This window comes from Macadamia integrifolia, chromosome 7, assembly GCF_013358625.1.
Source record: "Macadamia integrifolia cultivar HAES 741 chromosome 7, SCU_Mint_v3, whole genome shotgun sequence".
NCBI lineage: Eukaryota > Viridiplantae > Streptophyta > Magnoliopsida > Proteales > Proteaceae > Macadamia > Macadamia integrifolia.
The window spans coordinates 32,519,584-32,540,567 of NC_056563.1; the positions used below are offsets into that span (position 1 = coordinate 32,519,584).

Here is a 20,984-nt window from a genome sequence, read left to right on the forward strand (position 1 = left end):
GAATTGGTAGGGAATAGGATCTGCAAGTCGGATTAGAATCGGCTGAGATTGATAAGGATATTGAGTCCGGGTTTTAGATCCTGCATGCAAGACAAGAGGAACTTCCTCGCAATTCGTCTACCAGGAGCCACTAGGTTAGGGATGTGAGAGAGTATTAGAAAATGTTGTGAGAAGAGAGTACGTGTATTACCGGCAAAGTATACATTATTTTTCTCCATTCACAAATCATAAGTGGCTTAACCGGCATGTTAGATGAGCTCCATCCATTGAGCCTAGGGGGTGAAAGTTTGCCCTGACAATTCGAACCTGTCTTGCCTCGTTCTGAACTCGAACAGAGCTTGTGCCAAGTTTTCTGACCTTGAGGCCGAGTTAGGGTTGAAAACCCCCAACCCTAGGTCAGGGTTGGGTCAGGCTCAGGTTGAGGCTTCAACCTGGCCCGAAATTTAACCTTGAATTTTTATATTAGAACTTAGGGCTCCTATTGGTATTTTATTTTATTTTTTATAATTTTTTAATGCATAAGATATGAGTGGCAAAAACAGGTCAATGAAGGTTAATCCAACCATTGTAGAAGCTAGGGTCAACCTAGCCCAGCCCAGCCCTACCCAACCCGGTCCTAACAGGGTCAATTAGGGCTGGGTTGGGTTGGTATGAATTCGACAGGGTTGGACCTGGGTTGAATTTTGAAGACCCAGGGTTGGGTTAGGGTTTTAAGAAACCCGTCCCTGTTTCATCCCTAATTTAGCTTACCCGGCCGGCCCTATGCCAACTTAATTACATAATTATTTTGTATTAATTAATTGACCCCCCCCACCCCCACTGCCACAAAAACGCATCCAATAGCTTAGCTTACAACCCTCAAGCTAACCACACCAACTTTTAAGACCTTGGGTATGGTCCTTGTTGAAAGATTGAATATACCAGAAAGTTAGCATCATCAAATAGTTTTCAATGCCAACAAGGTTGGTAGTCTAGTCGAAGGAAGCCCTTGTTCCATCATCACATAGGTTGAGTGATTGTGGGTTTGAGTTAACACATCACACTATCGCTCGTTGTCTTGCGAAAGTATTGCTTACCGTATAGAGACTTTGGCCAAGGGCTATGATCACTACCATTTAGCACCCTTTTTTTTTATTATTAAAAAAAATAAAAAATGATTTTCAACAACCTAATCTAAGCTTTTACTAGATCAAAAGAAAATCATTAGACACTTAATGTTCCATTAAGAAACCATCAATTAAAGTCTAAGAAACAACCATTTCATGATCTACTTCATTAGACAATTATTTGTAGAAGATGAAGAAAAACATCATATTATATCCCCAGCCCTGATATGTCGGTTTGGTTTCTGTGGTGTAAGATTTGAAGGTTGTCTCTATCTTCTTTCCTTCTCATTGGGGCAAAGGATTTGATGTTGTCTTCTTCCTGTATCTCACCAATTTTTACCTTAAAGGCTGACCTACTAATTAATTTTTTGAAAAAAGTTTTTTAAACTAAAAGGAGAAAAGTAAACCTACCTTTTTGTCTGTAGTGTTATTTTGCCTAACCTTTTTATTTCCCATTTGTCTTAGCACTTTAAACAATACCTTTAGTCATTGAGTGTGATTAGGGGTTTTCCAACTAAAATGCTCACTAGGACACATAAATCCCACAAAGATGAAACAGTAGCAATGCCTTTAATTTAAATGGAAGTACGGAGTCCATAAAAACAGGTAAATTGTGTATTATTTATTTTTGAAATTCTATATTTCTAAACCATGGGTAAAATATATCACATAATGCATGCCCAATTTCAATCAATTATCTGTCACCCCTCATCAGCTGGGAGGAATTAGACACGTATTTCTTAGTGGTGAGTGTTGATAGGTGTTGGGGTACGTGTTCAAATCTTCACAATTGTTGGATGGATGGGAGGTAAATAGTTGTACATCCAAATAGTTGGAGAGAAATCAGATCTTTAATTTATTGATTGTATTGACATAAATGGATAATAAAGTATATCACATAATGCATGTCCTTTATTGGTTCCAACTCTAGTAAATCTGGCTCTAGCGGTCTTCCGTTCTTTCAATCCCCTATCGAAAACTAGGGTTAGAACATATTTGGGACGATTCTTCACCAAATTAGATTGATCTTGATATAGATCTTGATTCTATGTTTTTAAAGATTAAAGGCTAGGTTCAGGGGGTTATAGATATTGGTGTCCATTTCAATCAATGATGATATTATATCGATAATGATACTAATGCAATATGTATCAAGTTGTGTTGATCCATATCGGATGTAAATTGAAAATTAAACCGTTTTAAGGCAATAATGGAATGACATCAACTAAAAGGATGAAAGAGAAAGAAAATTTTCCCTATAAATCAACCAATATATATAGGCTTACTTACCTGAAAAAAAGTTAAAGCAAAATAATAGGCAAGGAGATCCTTAAAGACTCCTCCATTACCAAACTTTTCTTTTAGTTTTAATGGCATACAACTATATATATTTTATGTTATCTATTTCCAGCCATTTGACATTAAAACAATCGGACACCGAAGAAAACCTTATTATAAATGGGGCTTGTGGAGAATATTTATCACACTAAGGTCATGGAGGAGTTAAAAATAGAATAATAAGGGGCAAAACGGCAGTGGATTGGGTAAATGCGACCATCCACAAAAAACGAATAAGAAAAGCAAGAATAACGGATATTGAGGATGGAGAGTACCAAATTTTCAACTATTGAATCCGTGGCATCAAATGTCCCATGTAAGGTTTTTTTTTTTTTTTTTTTTTTTTTTTTTTTGTGGGTGTTGGATGGGGGGGGGGTTTGGGAGGTCTTTTTCCCATGAAAGTTGACCGTTGGCCAATGAAGAAGGTGGGAAGTTGCCAAAAATAAATTTTAAAAGATTTTATTTCATTTGTCATTCCTCATATACCTCATGCGGTGTGTGTTGTGTTTCGGCATTCAGTCCATCAAATGATAAGGCTTCAAGTTATTTGGTCATTCGTAAGTGCAAATTCTCCTAAGTAACAACAATAATTATTTATATATAGAGAAGGAAAATATAGGAGGGAGAAAAATAAGCATGGATTGCGTACCCCAAGGTATTTCCAATCCTCGAATGCACACTCGGCATATTAACTGTTGAAGGACCTAATTGATTGCTTAAGTGATATACAATAGTAAAAGAGATAGTCTCCAACACCAGCGATTCATCCAAGGATTGGGAGGGCTTAGATTTACATCCCTAGGTGTTGGCAAATGTGAGGATACGTGTCCTAGCCCTTTCAGCTCTTGCGTAATCAATGAAGGCCCAACGTCATTGGAGATGAGCTGAATCCTATACATCACTAGCCCAATCCAGTTTTTTTTTTTTCCGAAGAAAACCAAGAACATTACATATTAATCAAAATGCTAATAGATAAGTTCTCATATGAGATCCTAGTTCTATGATCCATAGCCTTATATGCAAACCTCTTAAGAAGTTGGACAAGGTCATCATTTTTTACACAAAAGGAAGGTTTAGAGAGGTAGCTATCCAATTTAATTCTACTCGATAATGTGGTCTATGGCCACTTCAAAAGACGGTTCGACTTCATTAGATGTTCAAGTTCTTCCAGATCAGTCCAAATTATGTCCACGTCTCTTCCTTGCTTTATAGATTCTCCTATGCCCAATCCAGTTGCATGAGGAGAAACCTAAGTTTCATTGTTATTCACTTGTTATTCATTTTTTTTTTTTTTTGAGAGAGAGAGAGAGAGGAAAAACAAAATGTACCAGAGAAGCAGAGAAGCCATTACATTCACTAATTAGATTCTACCCTAAAATTAGAGATGCCATTACAATTTACAACCACTAATAAGATTTTACTACTAAATAATCGCAGATTTACTCCTTAACACGTCTTCTATATCTAACATCTCATCATTTTTCCTAAACCCTTTCTCTGTGTCACAGTATCAGTCTTGATTTTGGGTTTTCCAAGCGGTCGAAGACTGCTTCTTCCTGCGCCTTCTTGTTTTGGTTTTCAGCTTTTCACTCCACAGTGCTTTTGCAACCAACGGCTCTTCCACTATCGTTGACAGACCTGAATAGATAAAAAGTCAAAAAAATAACACGGTCAACCACAGAGACAAAGATCCAAATCCAACGATGCTTAACGACATTTTTTTTTTAACCTTTGGTAAAAGTGGGGCCCATAGTCCCCTTCATGATCATCTCATCATCGTCATCGGAGGAAGCCTCAGGCTCAGAGTACTCTTTATTCACTACTCCTTTACTGTGGCCTGGTTTGTTTGACATCGACCTCGACCTCGACCTCGACCTCGACCTCGACCTCCTAAAACTTGCGTCGGCGAAAAGCCACGTGGCATTCATTTGTTTGTTGATCATACGAACGGCGTAATACGGAACCTTGATTCGCTTCGTCTCCATAGACGTGATGCAGCAGCCGTTCACGAAGACGATGGAGTCCAACAAGCTCTCCTTGGCCAACCCTTCTTTCATGTCGTAGGCTTGAGACCTCCTCCATAGACTCTTACCGTGAGAATTTGCAGGCCTAGACAAGCTGAGAGCTCGAGTAGAATCGCTGATGGCTGCTTCAGGGTCTCTCAGTAGCAGATGGCACTGGGCTCTGTTGCTATAAAGAACGATTCTTTCCTTTCTTATCTTTAATGGGCACAGCTCCAGAGCTTCTGAGTACTTGATAATTGCTTTTTCGATGTCGCCACACCAGAACCTCTCGTTTCCTTGTTGCTTTAACAGACCCACTAAAGCAATTCTCTTCTGCATTTCTGCATCCGAAAGCACTTTCTCTCTCTTTCTCCTCTCTACTTTCAAATCCCGTATCTCCTTTAATGCTTTTTCGACAACTCTGTTCTTCTTGAATTTTGATTTCTTCTCCTCACTGTAGTGTAACAGCAGTGCTTCTGTGATTGCGTCTCCTACTTCTTCTCTTCCCCCAAGGTTTCCAAGCTCAACCAAATCGGCCAGATACGTAGTCGCAATCTCCATGGCTCTGTGCCTCGTAACTGGGTCCTTGATTAGAAGCAGGAGACAGTCGATTCCCATGTACTGCCATTTATCTGATGATCTCGAAATATTACAGAGGCTCTCCATGACTTCCTTGGACTCTGCAACGCTTTTTCTCCCTGTTTCGCTGTAACAGAGGATTCTTATCAGTCCAACTCCAGCAGGAGAGCTATGGTTTACAAGCCCACCCCACATTCGGCACAATTCCTTCAAGAACCCAGGTTTGCAGATCAGATTCAAAGACCTCTGTTTGCAAGCAAAGCAATTTAGGAGATAGAGACACCAACATTGAAGCTGGCTAACCCATTCCTCTGCTTTCCGATTCTCCATATCAAATCCACCAACGCCTCTTGTAAGCAAGTCGCTTTGGTACTTGGACCTCTTCTTCTCCTTGAATCTGATGAAATTGACGTACACAGAATCAAGGCAACTGGAGGCTATGTGCATGGTGAGGTTCACAGTCTCTTCTTCGCGTTCGGCAACCGCGTTGAAGGTCCTCTCGTAACTGGCGAGATGACCAAGCGCGCGCACAGCGACCCTCTGTTCAACCCAACTGATCTTTCCTCTCAGAAGCTCCATCAATGGTGGAATTACTCCTGATTTCACGGCTTTCTCAGCGAACTCAGCCTTGTTCATGGTGTAGGAACCGATGATGTGGGCAGCGTAGTAAGGGATATAGATGTTCTGGTCTCTGAGAAGCCAGTCATGGTCTTTGATGCCTTTGTTGATTAGGCTAGCCATACATTCGAAGATGCCGAGAGATGGGAATTCAGGATCGTCAGGTTGAGTCATGGCGAGATTCCAGAGCCCACTTAGCACCAGAATGTGTTCTTGGTCGTCTCTGCGAGGGATTTCTTTGAAGCATTTGGCGATCCCAGCTGTTCTGAGAGGTGGTTCTGGCTCCTTCATGGTGCAGAAGAAACAACAGGGTTTGGTACATGTTAGATTAGCATCCTTGTGGGTCGTGGTTTTCTTCTTGTTAATCTTTTCTTGCTGCAAATTCATGGCTGTTGTCACTGGAAGTTTCTGAATTGTAGTCGTCGAAGGAGGAGGGCCTTGATTGTTTTGAATGTGGGTGGGGCTCTCTAGAATCTGTAGAACCTGTTAAAGCTCTTTGTTTAGATTTTGAGTTTTAGGATAGAAAAAGGTAGAAAGATTCGATATTGGTGGGATAATGGAGAGGGTGGAGTGGTGGACTCTGGAGATGGAGAAGCAACACCTAGAACCGCATGAGAGATTTCATGTCCTTATCATTTGTTGAACAATTGAATGAACCTTTTATAACAAGAAAACAAATAAAAAAAAGAAGAAGTTGAGAGCTCTTGTTTTGTTTTTTTGGGTACAGAGAGCTCTTGTTTATTGTTAGGGGAGAGAGAATCCCAATTGATATTTAAGACTTTATGCACTCTTGGTTGATGGCTTTATGCCCAGAGAAAAGAAACCCACGGAAAGAGGAGAGAGAAATCTACTTTTCATGACCCAAAGTCCTTTCCATTTCCATAAGTTTCAAATTTTCCTATCTATTGGTAAAGGACAGCTTAAAACCAACTCAAACAGGTAGCTGTTTTGCTCCTTTTTCTCAATCATGATGCCAAGAGGCTTTAAAAGCTTCAAATTTATTCAAAGCTCAACAATGCTTCTATTGTTCATCTTTTAAGTTTACGTCCAAAGAGCCAGAGCCTTTATTGTTTTGAGAAAGACATGGCTTGTCTAGCTTTTTTAGCTTTATTTTGGCTCTTGCATCTTTTGGGAGTGCTTCCCACATCATAAATGTAAGAAACCTGCAAACCAAGAGATGGGTACTAAGGAGGTCCTCATAGACAGGTTTCAATGATCTGAATCGCCCTATTCATGATTACCAATCCTGATTTTCTGACAAGTTGATACGGTTATCCCTGGATAAAACCACCCGAATCTGTATTGGTATCAGCCTCCGCGATTCCCATATGGATCAACCAATGTGCCGATACGATACCCATCTTTAGAGCCGTGGGTTACTTATAAAGGAAGGGGGGAAAGGTGGAAACAAAATGGGAAGACATGAATATGGAATCATGGAGAAATCACATATGAAATTGATGAAAGTGTGTATAGGAAAAAGAGGGAATTTTCTTATCTAATTGGTTTTTGTGCTAGTTAATTAACAGCCCACACTAGATTGCTATTTTGAGTTCATCCCCCCACCTAGAGTTGTGTTGTTTCATCTTTCCAACCAGAGAACCTCCTCCTAAAAATCGTACAGAGAGGTGGCCCAATTCTTGGGTGAGAAACGGTTTCTTGTCGGATCTTGTCTCAAGAAATTTAAGAACCCTTTGTAGACTATAATTCCCTCTGAAATCCACCCAAACACTGAACACAGAGGACCTTCTGTGCTCGAAGTCTTTACAATATATTAAAGAGGTACACACCACTCTAGTCTCTACTCATGTTGCCTGCAAATTCCAACTCAGAGCAGAAGATGAGAGATAGATACTCCGTACAGAGTGGGTTGGTCTCAAGAAAATGCGGCTACCAATACCATGGATACCAATGGCTTAGAACTAATATTAAAACAGGTTTTCAAGTCTTCTTTAGTAAAAGCAAATGCTGCCTCCCTGAGCTGCTGTCACTTGTTTGCTTTCTTTTCAAAAGTCATGGATGATGATGATGATATATAGTTTAGTTACCATGTCTAAGCACAGATGTCCTCGGGGGATGAGTATGATTGTGATCATTTGAAAGAAAACCCAGAAAATCTCTTCTTAGTCTCTCTGTTTCAACATAAGAACTCAAGTAACTCAAATGCCTAATTCCCTTTTTTAACTAAAAGTAGTCCATTTGCACTTGCAGCATGCGCAAGGAACCCGGAAGGGTCTCTTCTTTTTTGGGGGGTGAAAGCGACCCATGCACCTAATCTGACTACAGAGAGTGTCCAAATCCCACTGACAGTGATGATGCATCACATGCTTGTATGTACTACACCCCTCCACCCCTGTTCTTGCAATGCCTATTGGTAGCAACGTAGAGCCGCAATTGGAATAGAAGCTATTCATATTCGCTAATCACATCAAAACTTCTGCAACTAAACTAATACTGAATAGCCCTTGTTGATCATACCAGGCATAGTTGTGCTTTCTTTATATATATGCGTGGGTTTTTTAAGAGCTTAACTTTCACAATTTGCATCAATTATCATTCAAGAAGAGGCCACAAAATTTGACCTGGTTTAGAGCATATGTTGGGGTCCTCAGCTGTCCAAGTGTAGTCAACAACTGAGGTAGAGATAATGAATAGATAGGTAACTAGCTAGCTAACGAAGTGCTAGCAGAGGCAACAACTGCCAGAGCCAAATCTATAAGTAGGAGTGTAGGACCCATATTGCAGATTTTTTTTTTTTGGGGTGGGGGGGGCTGCGGTGGGGGGCGGCTATTCGAAGTTCAAACAAGCGCATTTCACTTTATTATAGATGAACTGAGAAAGGTGGACTGAGCAAGGACTCACTAGAACAGACTTGTCAGTCTAAACTCTAACAAAGAGGAGGAGAATTGACCCATGCATCATCACCCTTCCAAAAATCACAATGACCAACAAGCAAGGCTGTGACCCTCTCTCAACAACAATCTAGGGACATTGACCAACATGAATGACTTAAAACACAGGGAAAAATCTTGTATATCTAGACACAGAGATGACCGCATGCCAAGTTTCCATAGAGCCTTGATTCAAGATATAGACAATTCTCTTTGAATCTGTTCCCCATAGCTACATGTTTCAGTAGGTATTGCTAGTCAGGGTTCCTGGTAGCAAGAGTAAAATCCCACATCATTCAAACGGAGCTGATTAATTGTTTGTTTGGTTGGTTTTATGCTCCATCACTTGTCAGCACCATGCAATGTCTCTGCGGTGGCTTGCATTGCAGCTGACATTGCCTATAATCTTGGCTTACTCTCCAACACTGTCCGAAGTGTGCCCCTGAGAAGGGTTGCAAACATCCCTGCATCCCCACCCAACTGAAGAATGACACCCATTATTATCTTGCATGGGTTGATCTATGGTGTAGCACAGAGAATTTCTTTGCACTGGTTGTTAATCTGCCCTTCAATGTCTGGGGCAACATGGTAAATATTTGTCTAAAATATTTGCTCAGGGACAATGCGGCCTTGGACAGGAAAAAGAGAGGATTTAATAGCGAAGTGAGGATTTCCCTAGCAGAAGCTGCATAAGGACATAAAACTTAGTGAATCCGATGTGCATGTGTATGTTAAGATTGGATTTTCTGTGTCCAATATGATAACACCACTCTGGTATACCGTATACCCTATGACCTGTTCCTATTATGTCTGGTTTCGTTTATTTTATATTATAATGAAAAAAAATCCACCCTCGCTCCATGATGACTCAAAAAACAGTTTAGATAACATAAAAGGTCGAATTGATTCAGTGCCTTCCATAACTACTTCATAACAACCACCATTTTTGGGACATTGACTGGTAGAACCAATAAATGGACATGTTTCACAAACATATCTCCCCTGAGCAAAAGATAGATCTGATCTATTGTAAAAACATACCAGGAAAAAAGAAAAAAGTAATCTCCTGAATGCTCAGAGGAGTAAAATCATATCAGTAAAAAACAATAATATTAAGCACAACTAATACATTATAATCAATTGCCAATAAACATAAAGTACGGAACCTGATTCCTCCAAAGCTAGAGATTTTGTACAGATAATCCGCCATGACAAAGCATGTTGCATTTCATAAGTTAGTTTCCTTAAGAGGATGACAAATAAAACTCTACCAAGCCTTATGCAAGTTTGAGATATCAATGCTCAATGCACGCAATTCTACTTCCTAAAGACCTACAATGTTGTATGAAGAAGCACTAGGGTGACTGGGTACATGTTTTTCAGTGTATGATCAACTAAACAGAAATTTCCAATGTACAAAAACAGTTTCCTGTTTCCTTCCTGATTGTCTTCTCCCAGAGAAGTTGACTTTCACCTCTCTTTTTTTCCCTTCTTTTTTCATTTTTCCTGACTAACAATCAGACTTTCACTTGATGAAGTGAGGAGTTATCAGTCCAGAGATCTCAAGAAACCCAACATGCTCCCTCCCACCAAATATGTTCTTCAGCTTCTCATCACACACTATGATCTTCTTGTTCTCCGGATCCTAGAAAACCAAACACGAGGAGAAAGGGGAGGGGAGAAGAAAAATCAGTACTAAATTTGATAGCAAACTCATCCTCGTCAAAGCTACAGAGTGAAATATAAATTGTGATATTTGTGCAATGTTTTTGGGCCACAGGTTCCTTTATTTTGAGGACCACTAGCATCTAATTGGGTGTCTTCAGTTTTTCAGGCAAAAGAGTTCAAGTTTTGTTGGATTTTTTTCATTCAGAACAAAATACAGGACATCCAATCATGGTTGGGGGCCCCTCTAGAAATTTTGAATGATATTTATGCCATCATAAAATATTCCAAAACACCCTTTGCAGCAAAAAAATAAAAAATAAAAAAATAAAAATCTGCATGCCAAATTGAATTCCGTATAAAGGAATTACATGTTATGTTATCTTCAGATTCAGAAAAATGTTCAGGAGGCTTGAGAGTAAAAGTACTTTCAATAGCCGGCATAGGATGGCCTTCCAGTGTAGTTCACCTAATTATGCCAAATGGAAGGGTGATATGGCCATTCTAACCGTTGGGTAGATAGTGTATGGTCTGCACTGGCCATGTGTGAAACTTCAGAACAAATTCAATCACATAACCCACCTCCCAAAACCATTTGTGGCATTTCCCCTCACATTTTCTGCCATCCATTTGTTTCAACTATTTTTCAAAAGTTCACTTTCTTAAACTCTTAGTGGATTCTCAAGCTTTACTATGCTCTGTGGTGAATTCTGTTTTAGTTGAAACTTGACATGAGAAAAGGGCACTTGGGCCATACCTATTCAGAAAATTTGGGTTCGATCTTACATGCCTCATGGGAGAGAGTACATGAATGCCATCCTAAGTCCAATGGGCCATCCAGGAAACAATTCCTTATTGGACCATTCAAATACCACTAGGAAGCATGAGAATTTTGCGGCAACAAATATTAAAGAAATGTAACAGGGTATAGTATTTTCTATAGTTTTTCAGACCAGTATTACACAGGGAGCATAAGAAGTTCCCACCCCACCCCACCCCAACCTATAACAAAAAACATGTTACAGTGTACAAATATTTTCCAATAAGTTTTTGGAATTAAGTATTTTCTTCGTAAAAATTTGATAACAAGGAGTTCGTGCATTACACATCTTCATGGGGACCGAATGATGAAAGGTCTTCTTATGCTATTTATTCTGAATTCCACTTTTATTAAACTTAGTGCAAACATGATTAGGCAAAGAGAACATAGTCCTGTATGGCATCTAATTTCTTCCCACTTTTCATCAATAATATTCGTGCCATCATCCAAAGGGGAAGACAGACAGATTCATTATTGAACCTGAAAATTTGGAGAAAGACAAAGGGTTGGGAACAAGGTTTCAGGTATTGGCCATCAACCGGATCAACTCAAGATCGGCCAAACCCACCACCCAATTTTCTAACCCCATCCAAACTCGGCTAAACTTGTTATCAGCCAAATAAAATCAGGATCAGCAGAGTCCAATCCAGCTACCGATCCCACATATTAAGTTCTTTACAAAATCCTTACTATAAATTTGGTTTCGCCGCAGCAAAGTAAAGAAAACACAGATACGTATTAAGGGTTTGTAGCCCTTTGGATAAAAAAGTAGTCGGGACTCAGGAAAACATGAACTTTGTCTAGTCATACTAATATTTCCCTCATAAGATTAACCCCAATAAACAAATCAAACAAATAAAATGTAAGACTGAAAAAGAAGAAGCAACAACGAACAAGTGAGCATAAACAGTGTTAGCCAAGCAGAAAGCCAACTCAGATTATTGAAGAAGGAATTTTATACTGGGAGATAGATAGAGGAGATAAGAGTGGGGTTTTGATGAACCTGGAGATTGTGCTTCTTGATGTAAGCCCAAATCTGCTTGAGAGCTTGGGTGCGAGGTATCTCAGGGACGCCGAGAAGCTCTTGCATTGCAGGAGAAATGGGCTTGGGTTTGGTGATGCCCCTAGGCTGTCGCTTCCCCGTCGAGGAAGAAGCAGGCTTCGACGAAGCAGCAGCGGAGGTGACAAGACGGACCGTGCAGATGGTAGCGGGGGAAGGAGGAGGAGGAGGAGCCGCAAGCCGGAGAGTCGACGAGGACTTGGCCCCAATAAAGCCCGACCAACAATAACTCAACGACATTGCCATTCTCCTTTTTCTACCGTTTTGTATTCTGGGACTCGGCCTCCAACAGAAGCAGAAGGGAATAATCGATTTGCTGCTGCTATGGGAGTAGAAAGGTAGCAATGGAGTGATTGCGCTTGTGGATAAGTGTGAAATCCAAAGTGAGAACTGAGAACAGAGAACTCAGAACTCAGAACCCGCCTTGTGATACCTCCTGTGTGAGAGGGAGAGAGTCCAATCACTGAAGAGTCCAGAGTCCGAGTCTGACAGAGAAGCAGGAGGTGTGGTGGCACCGCATGGTGGGAAATGCAGAGGATGAAGATATATCATCCAACATAATCAAGGGTCGTTCATTTTGTGATTTGTTATTAATCAAGTGAAATTACATTATTACTTATTTTTGGATTTTTTTTTACAAAATTACTCATTGAAGTTTTAGTTAATAAAAATACTAAAATCAGTTATGAGTTTATTGCCGAATCTTTTTTTTTTTTTTTTTTTTTTTTTTCCGGAGGCGTAGCCTATGGCAGCGCTACTGTCTCTCTCTATCGGTCTATCCTCCCTCTAGGAAATGCCATCTCTGCCCATAATGTGATGATATAGAGATAGACATGAACGTCAATGTCTGGGCGACGCGGCAACTAGGGAAAACGACGGGAGCGAAATAGGCTAACGGTCGGATGTCAAGATGTGTGAAGGTCGCACGTCAAGTATATGAAAATGTGACCGTTAAACCAATTTTGTTTACTCTGCCGTCTTAATGTATTATGAAAATGTTACCGTTAAACCAATTTTGTTGACCCCACCTTCCATAAAAGACCCATAAAAAAGAAGGGAAAACCCAGAGTTTTGGACCCCACCACCACCAGCAGCGTCTGAGCTGTAATCTGTCGGTCATAAATCTGAATTCCCCGAAACACCTGTTCAGCTCTTCACATGTGTCATTGTCTGCTGCCCGTTACTACCCGAGAGTGTGAGATAATAATAAAGGTCTCTGTCGAGAGTAGGGACCACTTTGTCACACCGAATCTCCTTTTTATTTGTGTTTACAGCTACCGGGTCCCACACCTGACGGTTGCTCTAAAAATACTGAAATACCCACAACTTTCAATACGAACCCCCTAAATGTGGCATGATTCATCTTAAACCGTACGATTGGTGTCGAGGGCACGTCCGATGCTGATTTTGATCAGACAATGTATCGGTCACCCAAATGGTAAGACAAGGGGATAAGAATTTACTGCGAAGGACTGTATCGAAAAGAATAGAAGGCGACGACGTATGGAGGAATAGACAAATTTTTACCAACGTAATACTGTCAACATTTACCGACTATTCTTACCCACCCCATAACCATAACATTAAAGAGGTGCTTGATTGACCGTGGGTGAAAAAAAACTTGACTAGAGATATAATTAATATTTTAAAAATCATTTACTCTTCCATGTGGGGTTTACCATATATGTAATTAGATTTCATAATTAAGGTGTCACATGGATCGGTGGGGCCCGGCAACCACAGATTGCGTTAAGGCGACAGATAGCCCATATGCTCTCAACTCTCATCTCGTTGGCCTCTTTTGGTTGTTATCCCCGCGTGGGCCCCAAACACTGAAACTTCCTTACGAAATGCTCTCACCTCTCTAGCCTTGTCTCTCAGCAACTTCCTCTATTTATGGTCACTCTCTCTTCTCTAGGCTCTCACGCTCATCTCTCTCCATTTTCTCTCATTGTATATTCCTGAATTACGAGAACAAAAATGGATCGAAGCAGCAGCATCTGTGCTCTGATCTTCATCTGCATTGCTGTGGCTGGGGTCGGCGGTCAAGCCCCGGCAGCAGCGCCCACTACCACACCGGCAAAACCCACCACTCCGGCTGCACCAGTTTCTTCACCACCCGCAGCTGCAACAGCGCCTACCAAGCCCAAAACTCCAGCCCCGGTGGCAACACCAACAGCGGCCCCAACGAAGGCAGCTTCATCTCCGCCAGCTCAAGCTCCCAAGGCCACTCCACCGACAGTCAAAGTTCCAGCCCCAGTTGCAACACCTGCTTCTTCACCAAAGGCAGTGACCGCTCCGCCCTCTCCAGTTCCGGTGAGCTCTCCACCATCACCTTCGCCTACATTGACTCCCCCGGTAGCGGCGCCTACGATTGCTCCCGCGTCAACACCAGCAGTTCCCCCAGCAGCACCTGTGTCGGCACCACCTGCGGAGGTACCTGCACCCGTACCGGCGCCTAGTAAGAAAAAAACCAAGAAGAAGAAGAAGACGAAGCACCACGCACCGGCCCCGTCTCCCCTGCCTGTGAGCCCTCCTGCGCCGCCCACCGAGGCTCCTGGGCCAAGCACTGACATTTCACCCGGACCAGCGGCGGACCTGAATTCGGTACGTGTTCCTCCCACGCTTTATACATACATTTTCACGCATCTCACCACACGCGTAGCGTAGTATCACGCGCTGGGTTTTTCACCGATAGATCGACACCTAGCGTAGGGTCCCTTCAGTGCCATCGTGTACGGACAACAGGGCTCAGGTCCTCACGAGTCAGGAGACTTTTAGGACTCGTGAATCTTAAACCTAGCACTAGCAGGCATCGTAGGCCGTAGGATAGGTTGTTGGGCAGATGGCATTGTGTTCTATGATGCTTATCATGCTGGTCGTCGGGTTAATCGGGTACCCGTACCTTAAGTTATGGGCGAAGGGCCTACAGCTGGAAAGTAGGTAAAGGGTCTGTCGAAGCGTAGGCCCCACAGTGACCTTTGTGACCTGTACGTAGCGCTTTGCCAGCTGGTGGAGTTGGGTTAGAGGCCAAAATGTCTTTAATGTCAGCACAAACATCGAGGTGGTAAAGGTTTGATCCAGAGAATCAATAAATAAGAAAGACCTCAGTAGTGGGCCCTACTTCTAACGTTCCCGGTCCCCCCCGCAACTTGTTGGCTTTTACGATATACTGTTTAGTGTTTACCCCACATGAACATATGATACTGTGGGGCCTTGTTTATATGTGAATTTTTTTATTCCATTTAATTAAGGTACTAATTTTGGACGGGTCCTGGACTTGTTGGCCTGGCCCAGTTCTGTTTAGAGCTAGTTCCATAATATCTTCCTTTATTAATTTTGCAGAATGGAGTAGAGAAGATATGGGGCGTACAGAACATGTTGATGCTGGGAGGAGCTCTACTCTGCGCTTTGCTTGTGTAGTAGGGAGGTGAAGGCAGTGACAGCAGAGCAGCAGAGCAGCAGATCAACCAGATCTTCTCATTTTATCTCTTTTTTTGTTGTATATCTTCCACTTCTACTTTTCTTCTTCTTCTTCACTATGTGACCTGCTATTTACGGACTTCCATTATTCCCTTTCTCTTTCTTGTTGGGGAGTTTCATATTTGATTATAATTGATTGGTTGGGGACGCTTCTGAGCTATTTGGAGATCATATGTTGGGTGGATCATTACACATTTGGATGGGATTCTTTCAGATAACTTTTTTTTTTTTTCCTGGAGCATGGAAAAGTTGGAGCATTGGTGTGTAATTTATGTAATGAATATTATTTTTTGTTTGGTTATTGATATATTCTATATATAATTGGAGCCACATCTCTCTCTCTCTCTCTCTCTCTCTCTCTCTATATATATATATATATACCTTATTTATACAATTATACATGTCTCACATTCATGTTGATACTCCTGTGCATGTTTTCATCACCATATGACCAGGCAGCGACTTTTTGCACCATTAGAATTTTTAGCTTTTGATTTTGGTAATGATCTTCCATTTATGATGTTAAACCATAATTTTTTTTATTATTATTTTTTTTAACCAAGATGTCTGGACCAACTTATGCGTAGCTCGACTAATCCTTAGAGAGACTAGTGCAATCCATTGCCACGCTCTCTACTTAAATTATAGATGCACAAATGGAGAATCAAACTTAAGATTTATCTACACAATCCTTAATTCACTCTAACCATCTGGGTAACCGGCGGATGGGTTATCATGTTTTTTTTTGTTAAACCATGATAAATATTTTAAAAATCAATTGCTATGCAACAATTGAACCCACAAATGTCAATATTAGGGTAATTTTACTTGTGAAAACTATATTTTCTTTTAATTAAGACATATTAATGGATCTATTTAAGTGAAGTGGCATTATACATCTCTATAACTCCCAATATCTCAATAAAATGAAAATTTACTCATGACATAGAAAAATAAAATGAAATAAGAAAAATAATTATGCAATCATGACATAATATATGTTTTTCTTTTTATTAGAAAAGGTGGAGAAACGCCTCCACTAGAGATTTTATTTAAAGATTCGGAGAAAATCCTTCCTCCGATAGAGAACAATCTTCAACAACAATGGAGAAAATCGTTACAAGCTATATTTTCCACACGCCACACAAAGAGTTTCATATAACTCTTAAGAACCCTCATTGGTATTAATTTATTATGATAACAAAGAGATATATTTTCTCAAATTATCCCATATAAATCCTAGAACATTTTTTTTTTACCTCCCCCCACCCTCACCAAACCCTCCGCCAAAAAAAAAAAAGAAAACTAAAACCTTAACACATTTTACATACCTTAGGTTTTTTGTTATGTTATCTTTGTATGCATCCTCATTATGGGTTCTATAATTCCACTTATTGTAGGTTACATGGTCGACATTATTTTGATAAATAAAAAATGATGCTTGATGGTTGTGATCATAGTCCTCAGACTGAAACCCCTATGTAACAAGCAGTGCTTTCATAGGACCAATGAAAGATAATAAAATATACCAACTCGAACCCACAAACAACCAACCCAAGCAATGATGGGTCCACATTACAATATGGTTCTTGTGGACCACAAAATTTGAAATTTGATTCAACTATTCATTCAACCAACGGTCACAATGATGTAAGCATCCATGTTATCATCTGCATTATATGTTTGATTAAGCAGATATAAATAGAATATAGGTTTCTACAAAAGAAAAAAAAGACTTAAAGTATAGATTGGGCTGTAGTTCTCATACTCTTCAAATTGTCCTGGGAAACTTTTAGTTGTTTTGTGAGACTCGAAAATCTATGAAAATGCGATGTAAGATTGGTTTAAACTTACCTACGGTTGAACGATGATGATGTGAATTTTGGTTGCAACTAGGCCAGGTTGGGCCGGGTCTTCGAAAACCCAGCTAAAGCTTATATGATCTCAGGGCTGACCCAGGTCCAGGCTGGTCCAACCCAGGAATAGAAATCCAACCCTTTCCTGAACCACCTTGTCCCAAACGAGAACTTTTAGAGTAGATACATAAAATCCAATTAGGGTTTAGACAAAGTTTTCCTTCATCGGGTGATAAAATTTACCATTCCATTCTAAGATTCACAAACCTTTATATGGTTTTAGTACTTTTCCAGAAAAAACGAAAACTTTCTCCGTATCATAAAAAATAAAACATTAAATATCAACCAAAGGCCTGGGGTCTACGATTCAGATGTTGTTGTCCAAGCAACTATCAATCCGTTAGGTGCAAATTATGGACCAAGGCCCGCGACTGCGACCCAGATGTTATTGTCCAAGAGCTTGTTAAAAAACCAATCATGGGCTGAAAATGGGTAAAATCGACTCATCGAAAACGTAAATCACTGCTGGACTAGGCTGCGCATAGGGCCGTCAATTTTCAGCCCAAATGGTTGGACCGATCAAAACTGATCGATTCGGCCTGAACCAAATCGAACATTTATTGGTTTGTTTTTTTATTTGGGGTTTTTCTAAATTGGGAGAAACTAAACGGAACTAGACTGACTAATAGGACCAACCGAAGCCAAACCTGATATTAAAAAAAAAAAAAAAAAAGACCAGTATTTTTTGTAGGGATGAATGCACAACCATGAGGAAGAATCATACAGCACGAGGATTTTAACATGATTTAACATAAATGCTTATATACACCTAAAAGAATTTCAAAATAATCCACTAAATTTGTAAAACTCTTCACACCACTCTTCACCTCATAACGTAATCTCCCTTTGCTTAATTTAGGTTTTTTCCATAGAGAAAATATATTCGAAATTTAAAAATGCATAATCATCACACAATTATAATTCTACCTTGTACATGTAATGGATGCAATACATAATGATGTCAATTAGGTACATTACTTCTACCAAAAAAAGAGAAAGGTACAACATTGATATTTGGTATGGTTTCGATTCGATACAACAAGCCAAGAGTCAATACCAAGATCATATTGAGAAAAAAATCTACATTTCAATACCGATACTATACCGGCTTTTGATTTTTTTCAGTTCAATATCCTGTTTTTATTTGGTACAATTTCGGTATGACTTTTTTGTCATTTTTTTTCCCTTTTATGTTTATCTATTTTATATTTTAATATGGTATTAAATATGATTTTTGTAATTCGGTACAGTTCAACACAAATTGAACTTTTTATCTTAAATATTGAGAAAAAAAAAAACCATTTTCTTATATCAAAATCATACTACATATCTTTCGATATGCTAATTCAGTTTGATTTCGATATCGGTACCAGATGGACTCCCTTATCAATATCCAACCAAATGACAACTACATACCCAATAATAATTATATATGGGCCATAGAATACAAGACACATCCAAACCTAACACCTAATTCATTGAGTACACAAAACTCAATCTACATAATATCTCTTACCCAAAAAAAAAAAAAAAAATCTTCGTACAATCACAGAATAGGGACTTCAAATTCAATATTAAGGGTCCAACGAGCTTTAAAACCAAAATTGAAAAATCACAATTGGGGTCACCCCATTTGCCTTGATTTTTCTATAATTGTTTTGGCCTAGCAAATTACCACTGCAGTTGCTAGGAAATTTCCAAGGGTAATGTCATGACCTAGTAATCAAAATACTAAAAGGTTTCTTTAATCAATGTTCATAGATTTCATCATTTTATTTTTTAAATCACATCATTGTTGGAAAGGCATAAATTGAAATATGAATCTCTCAAGATGGTCTCATCCAAATTAGTCATGTCGGTCTTTCTCAATATTTTAAAAATCAAAATTAGATCAATCAATTTGGATTAGAATTGACATGATTAATCTTACTTTCGGTATTCTAAAACAGTTGACTATTGCTTTTTGGGGACCAATTCTAGGGGTTTTGGGATCAATTGGATTCCGAATTTAAAAACTTTGGTATTAGTCAATTTTTTAGACAAAAAATCATAAATATTCAAACAATGTTAATAAAATTAGAAAAAATAGAAAGCTTCCTTTGCCGACATAAGACACATTCCCCTATAAAAAAAAAAAAATCTCATTAGCTCTCATTTCCCAAAGAACATTGTATATATGTTGTACAAAAACAAAGATGGAAACGCAAAAACATGTCAAGCAAAACTAATACAAAATTAGAACATACAAGACAATAGCATCCCAAAGTCAACAAAAATTCCGAAAACCCTTCTCCAATGAAGTATAAAATTGGGAAAATTAGATTATAACATATTTCCACAAAAGGATTCAACTCTTCCCAGTGGAGTTAATGATTTTGGGTAATTTATTAATAATTAATTTCAAACTCCTAAATACCAAACACTCCCTTAAAGTTAGGTCAAACTTAGATCATTAAGACACAGAATGGCCCTACCAAGTTCATCTAGAATTGATGCCTTTCATTATAGGAAAGGAGGATAAGGGTAGTATATATACCTTAATTGCTAAAACTAAACTACAAACTAACGATATATAATGTCATTCCCCATAATAACTATAAGTAAAGTCTAGATTGGCTCATTGAATGAAAAATCATGCTAAACTAGCCAGATTCTTCTTCTTCAAAACAGTTAAAGTTTAGAACCTCAAAACTCAAAGGCTTTAAATTCTCTTTCATGGTCCCCCCCTCTTCAACTGGTTCCTTCTGCAACTAGTTGTAAATAGGCTGATGACCGATGCGGCCGGAAGAGACAAATAAACCATCTTGCTGGGTACACTTGAGAGGATCTAGTAAAGCACGGTTTTAGTAATTGGTATCAGGATCAGTTGATACAGACTCAGATCGACAATCTAAATTGGACAGATCTACCCCTGGTTTCCTTTTAACTGGATAGGTCATGTGTTGCTGCAGTTTAAGGCTTGTTCTTAATAGGCCCAATGGGTCTACAAGAAAAATGTATCTTCAGAGAATTTGGCACGATTTATAACCTTGTGTAAGGTTGTCTATCAAGACAGTTCTAGGTAATCGAGACGGTTTATAATCAGTTCTGGTCATACGGGACCATTGTTAGTTAAAACGGGAATGGCAAAAAAACAGAAATGTACGATACGGGTTTTAAACAGATAAAAATGATGAACGGTACGGTCAAAAAAATAGGGAACGGCAAACGGACGAAAACGAACGGTACGAGTATTAAACGTGTAGTTTTCAAAAAAACGGTAGTATACTCATGCAATTTGAGAGATTATTACTTGTATATATGCATCTAATATTCCAAAAGCTCTAGGAGTCCCAAGATAAAATAGCCCAATGGGCTACAAGAAAATGAGATGTTGTTAGCTTTAGCTTCTCTTTACTCATTGGGCTATAAGAAGATGAGATTTTTTTCCTATAAATAGTATGGAAGTTAAAAATCAAAAACCAAGTACCATATTGTCTTCACTTTACTAATAGGTTTTTTTTTT

The 20,984-nt window shown here is 39.4% G+C and overlaps 3 protein-coding genes across 3 annotated transcripts; 1 reads left to right on the forward strand and 2 right to left on the reverse strand.

Moving 5' to 3' along the window:
- Nucleotides 1-3,769: 3,769 nt before the first annotated feature.
- LOC122083640 lies at nucleotides 3,770-6,368 on the reverse strand. The gene is made up of 2 exons (XM_042651509.1): nucleotides 4,174-6,368; nucleotides 3,770-4,082 (listed from the first exon to the last, which is right to left on the reverse strand). Exons 1-2 carry the CDS (start codon nucleotides 6,029-6,031, stop codon nucleotides 3,955-3,957), a joined length of 1,986 nt encoding a protein of 661 aa, XP_042507443.1. The 5' UTR covers nucleotides 6,032-6,368; the 3' UTR covers nucleotides 3,770-3,954.
- Nucleotides 6,369-9,628: 3,260 nt separating this feature from the next.
- On the reverse strand, nucleotides 9,629-12,593 carry LOC122083496 (upstream activation factor subunit UAF30-like). The gene is made up of 2 exons (XM_042651330.1): nucleotides 12,024-12,593; nucleotides 9,629-10,180 (listed from the first exon to the last, which is right to left on the reverse strand). Exons 1-2 carry the CDS (start codon nucleotides 12,324-12,326, stop codon nucleotides 10,061-10,063), a joined length of 423 nt encoding a protein of 140 aa, XP_042507264.1. The 5' UTR covers nucleotides 12,327-12,593; the 3' UTR covers nucleotides 9,629-10,060.
- A 1,381-nt stretch (nucleotides 12,594-13,974) lies between these two features.
- On the forward strand, nucleotides 13,975-15,893 carry LOC122085048 (lysine-rich arabinogalactan protein 18-like). Its single transcript, XM_042653484.1, has 2 exons — nucleotides 13,975-14,687; nucleotides 15,426-15,893. The coding sequence occupies exons 1-2, from the start codon at nucleotides 14,061-14,063 to the stop codon at nucleotides 15,501-15,503; spliced, it is 705 nt and encodes a 234-aa protein (XP_042509418.1). The 5' UTR covers nucleotides 13,975-14,060; the 3' UTR covers nucleotides 15,504-15,893.
- The last annotated feature ends 5,091 nt before the right edge of the window (nucleotides 15,894-20,984 follow it).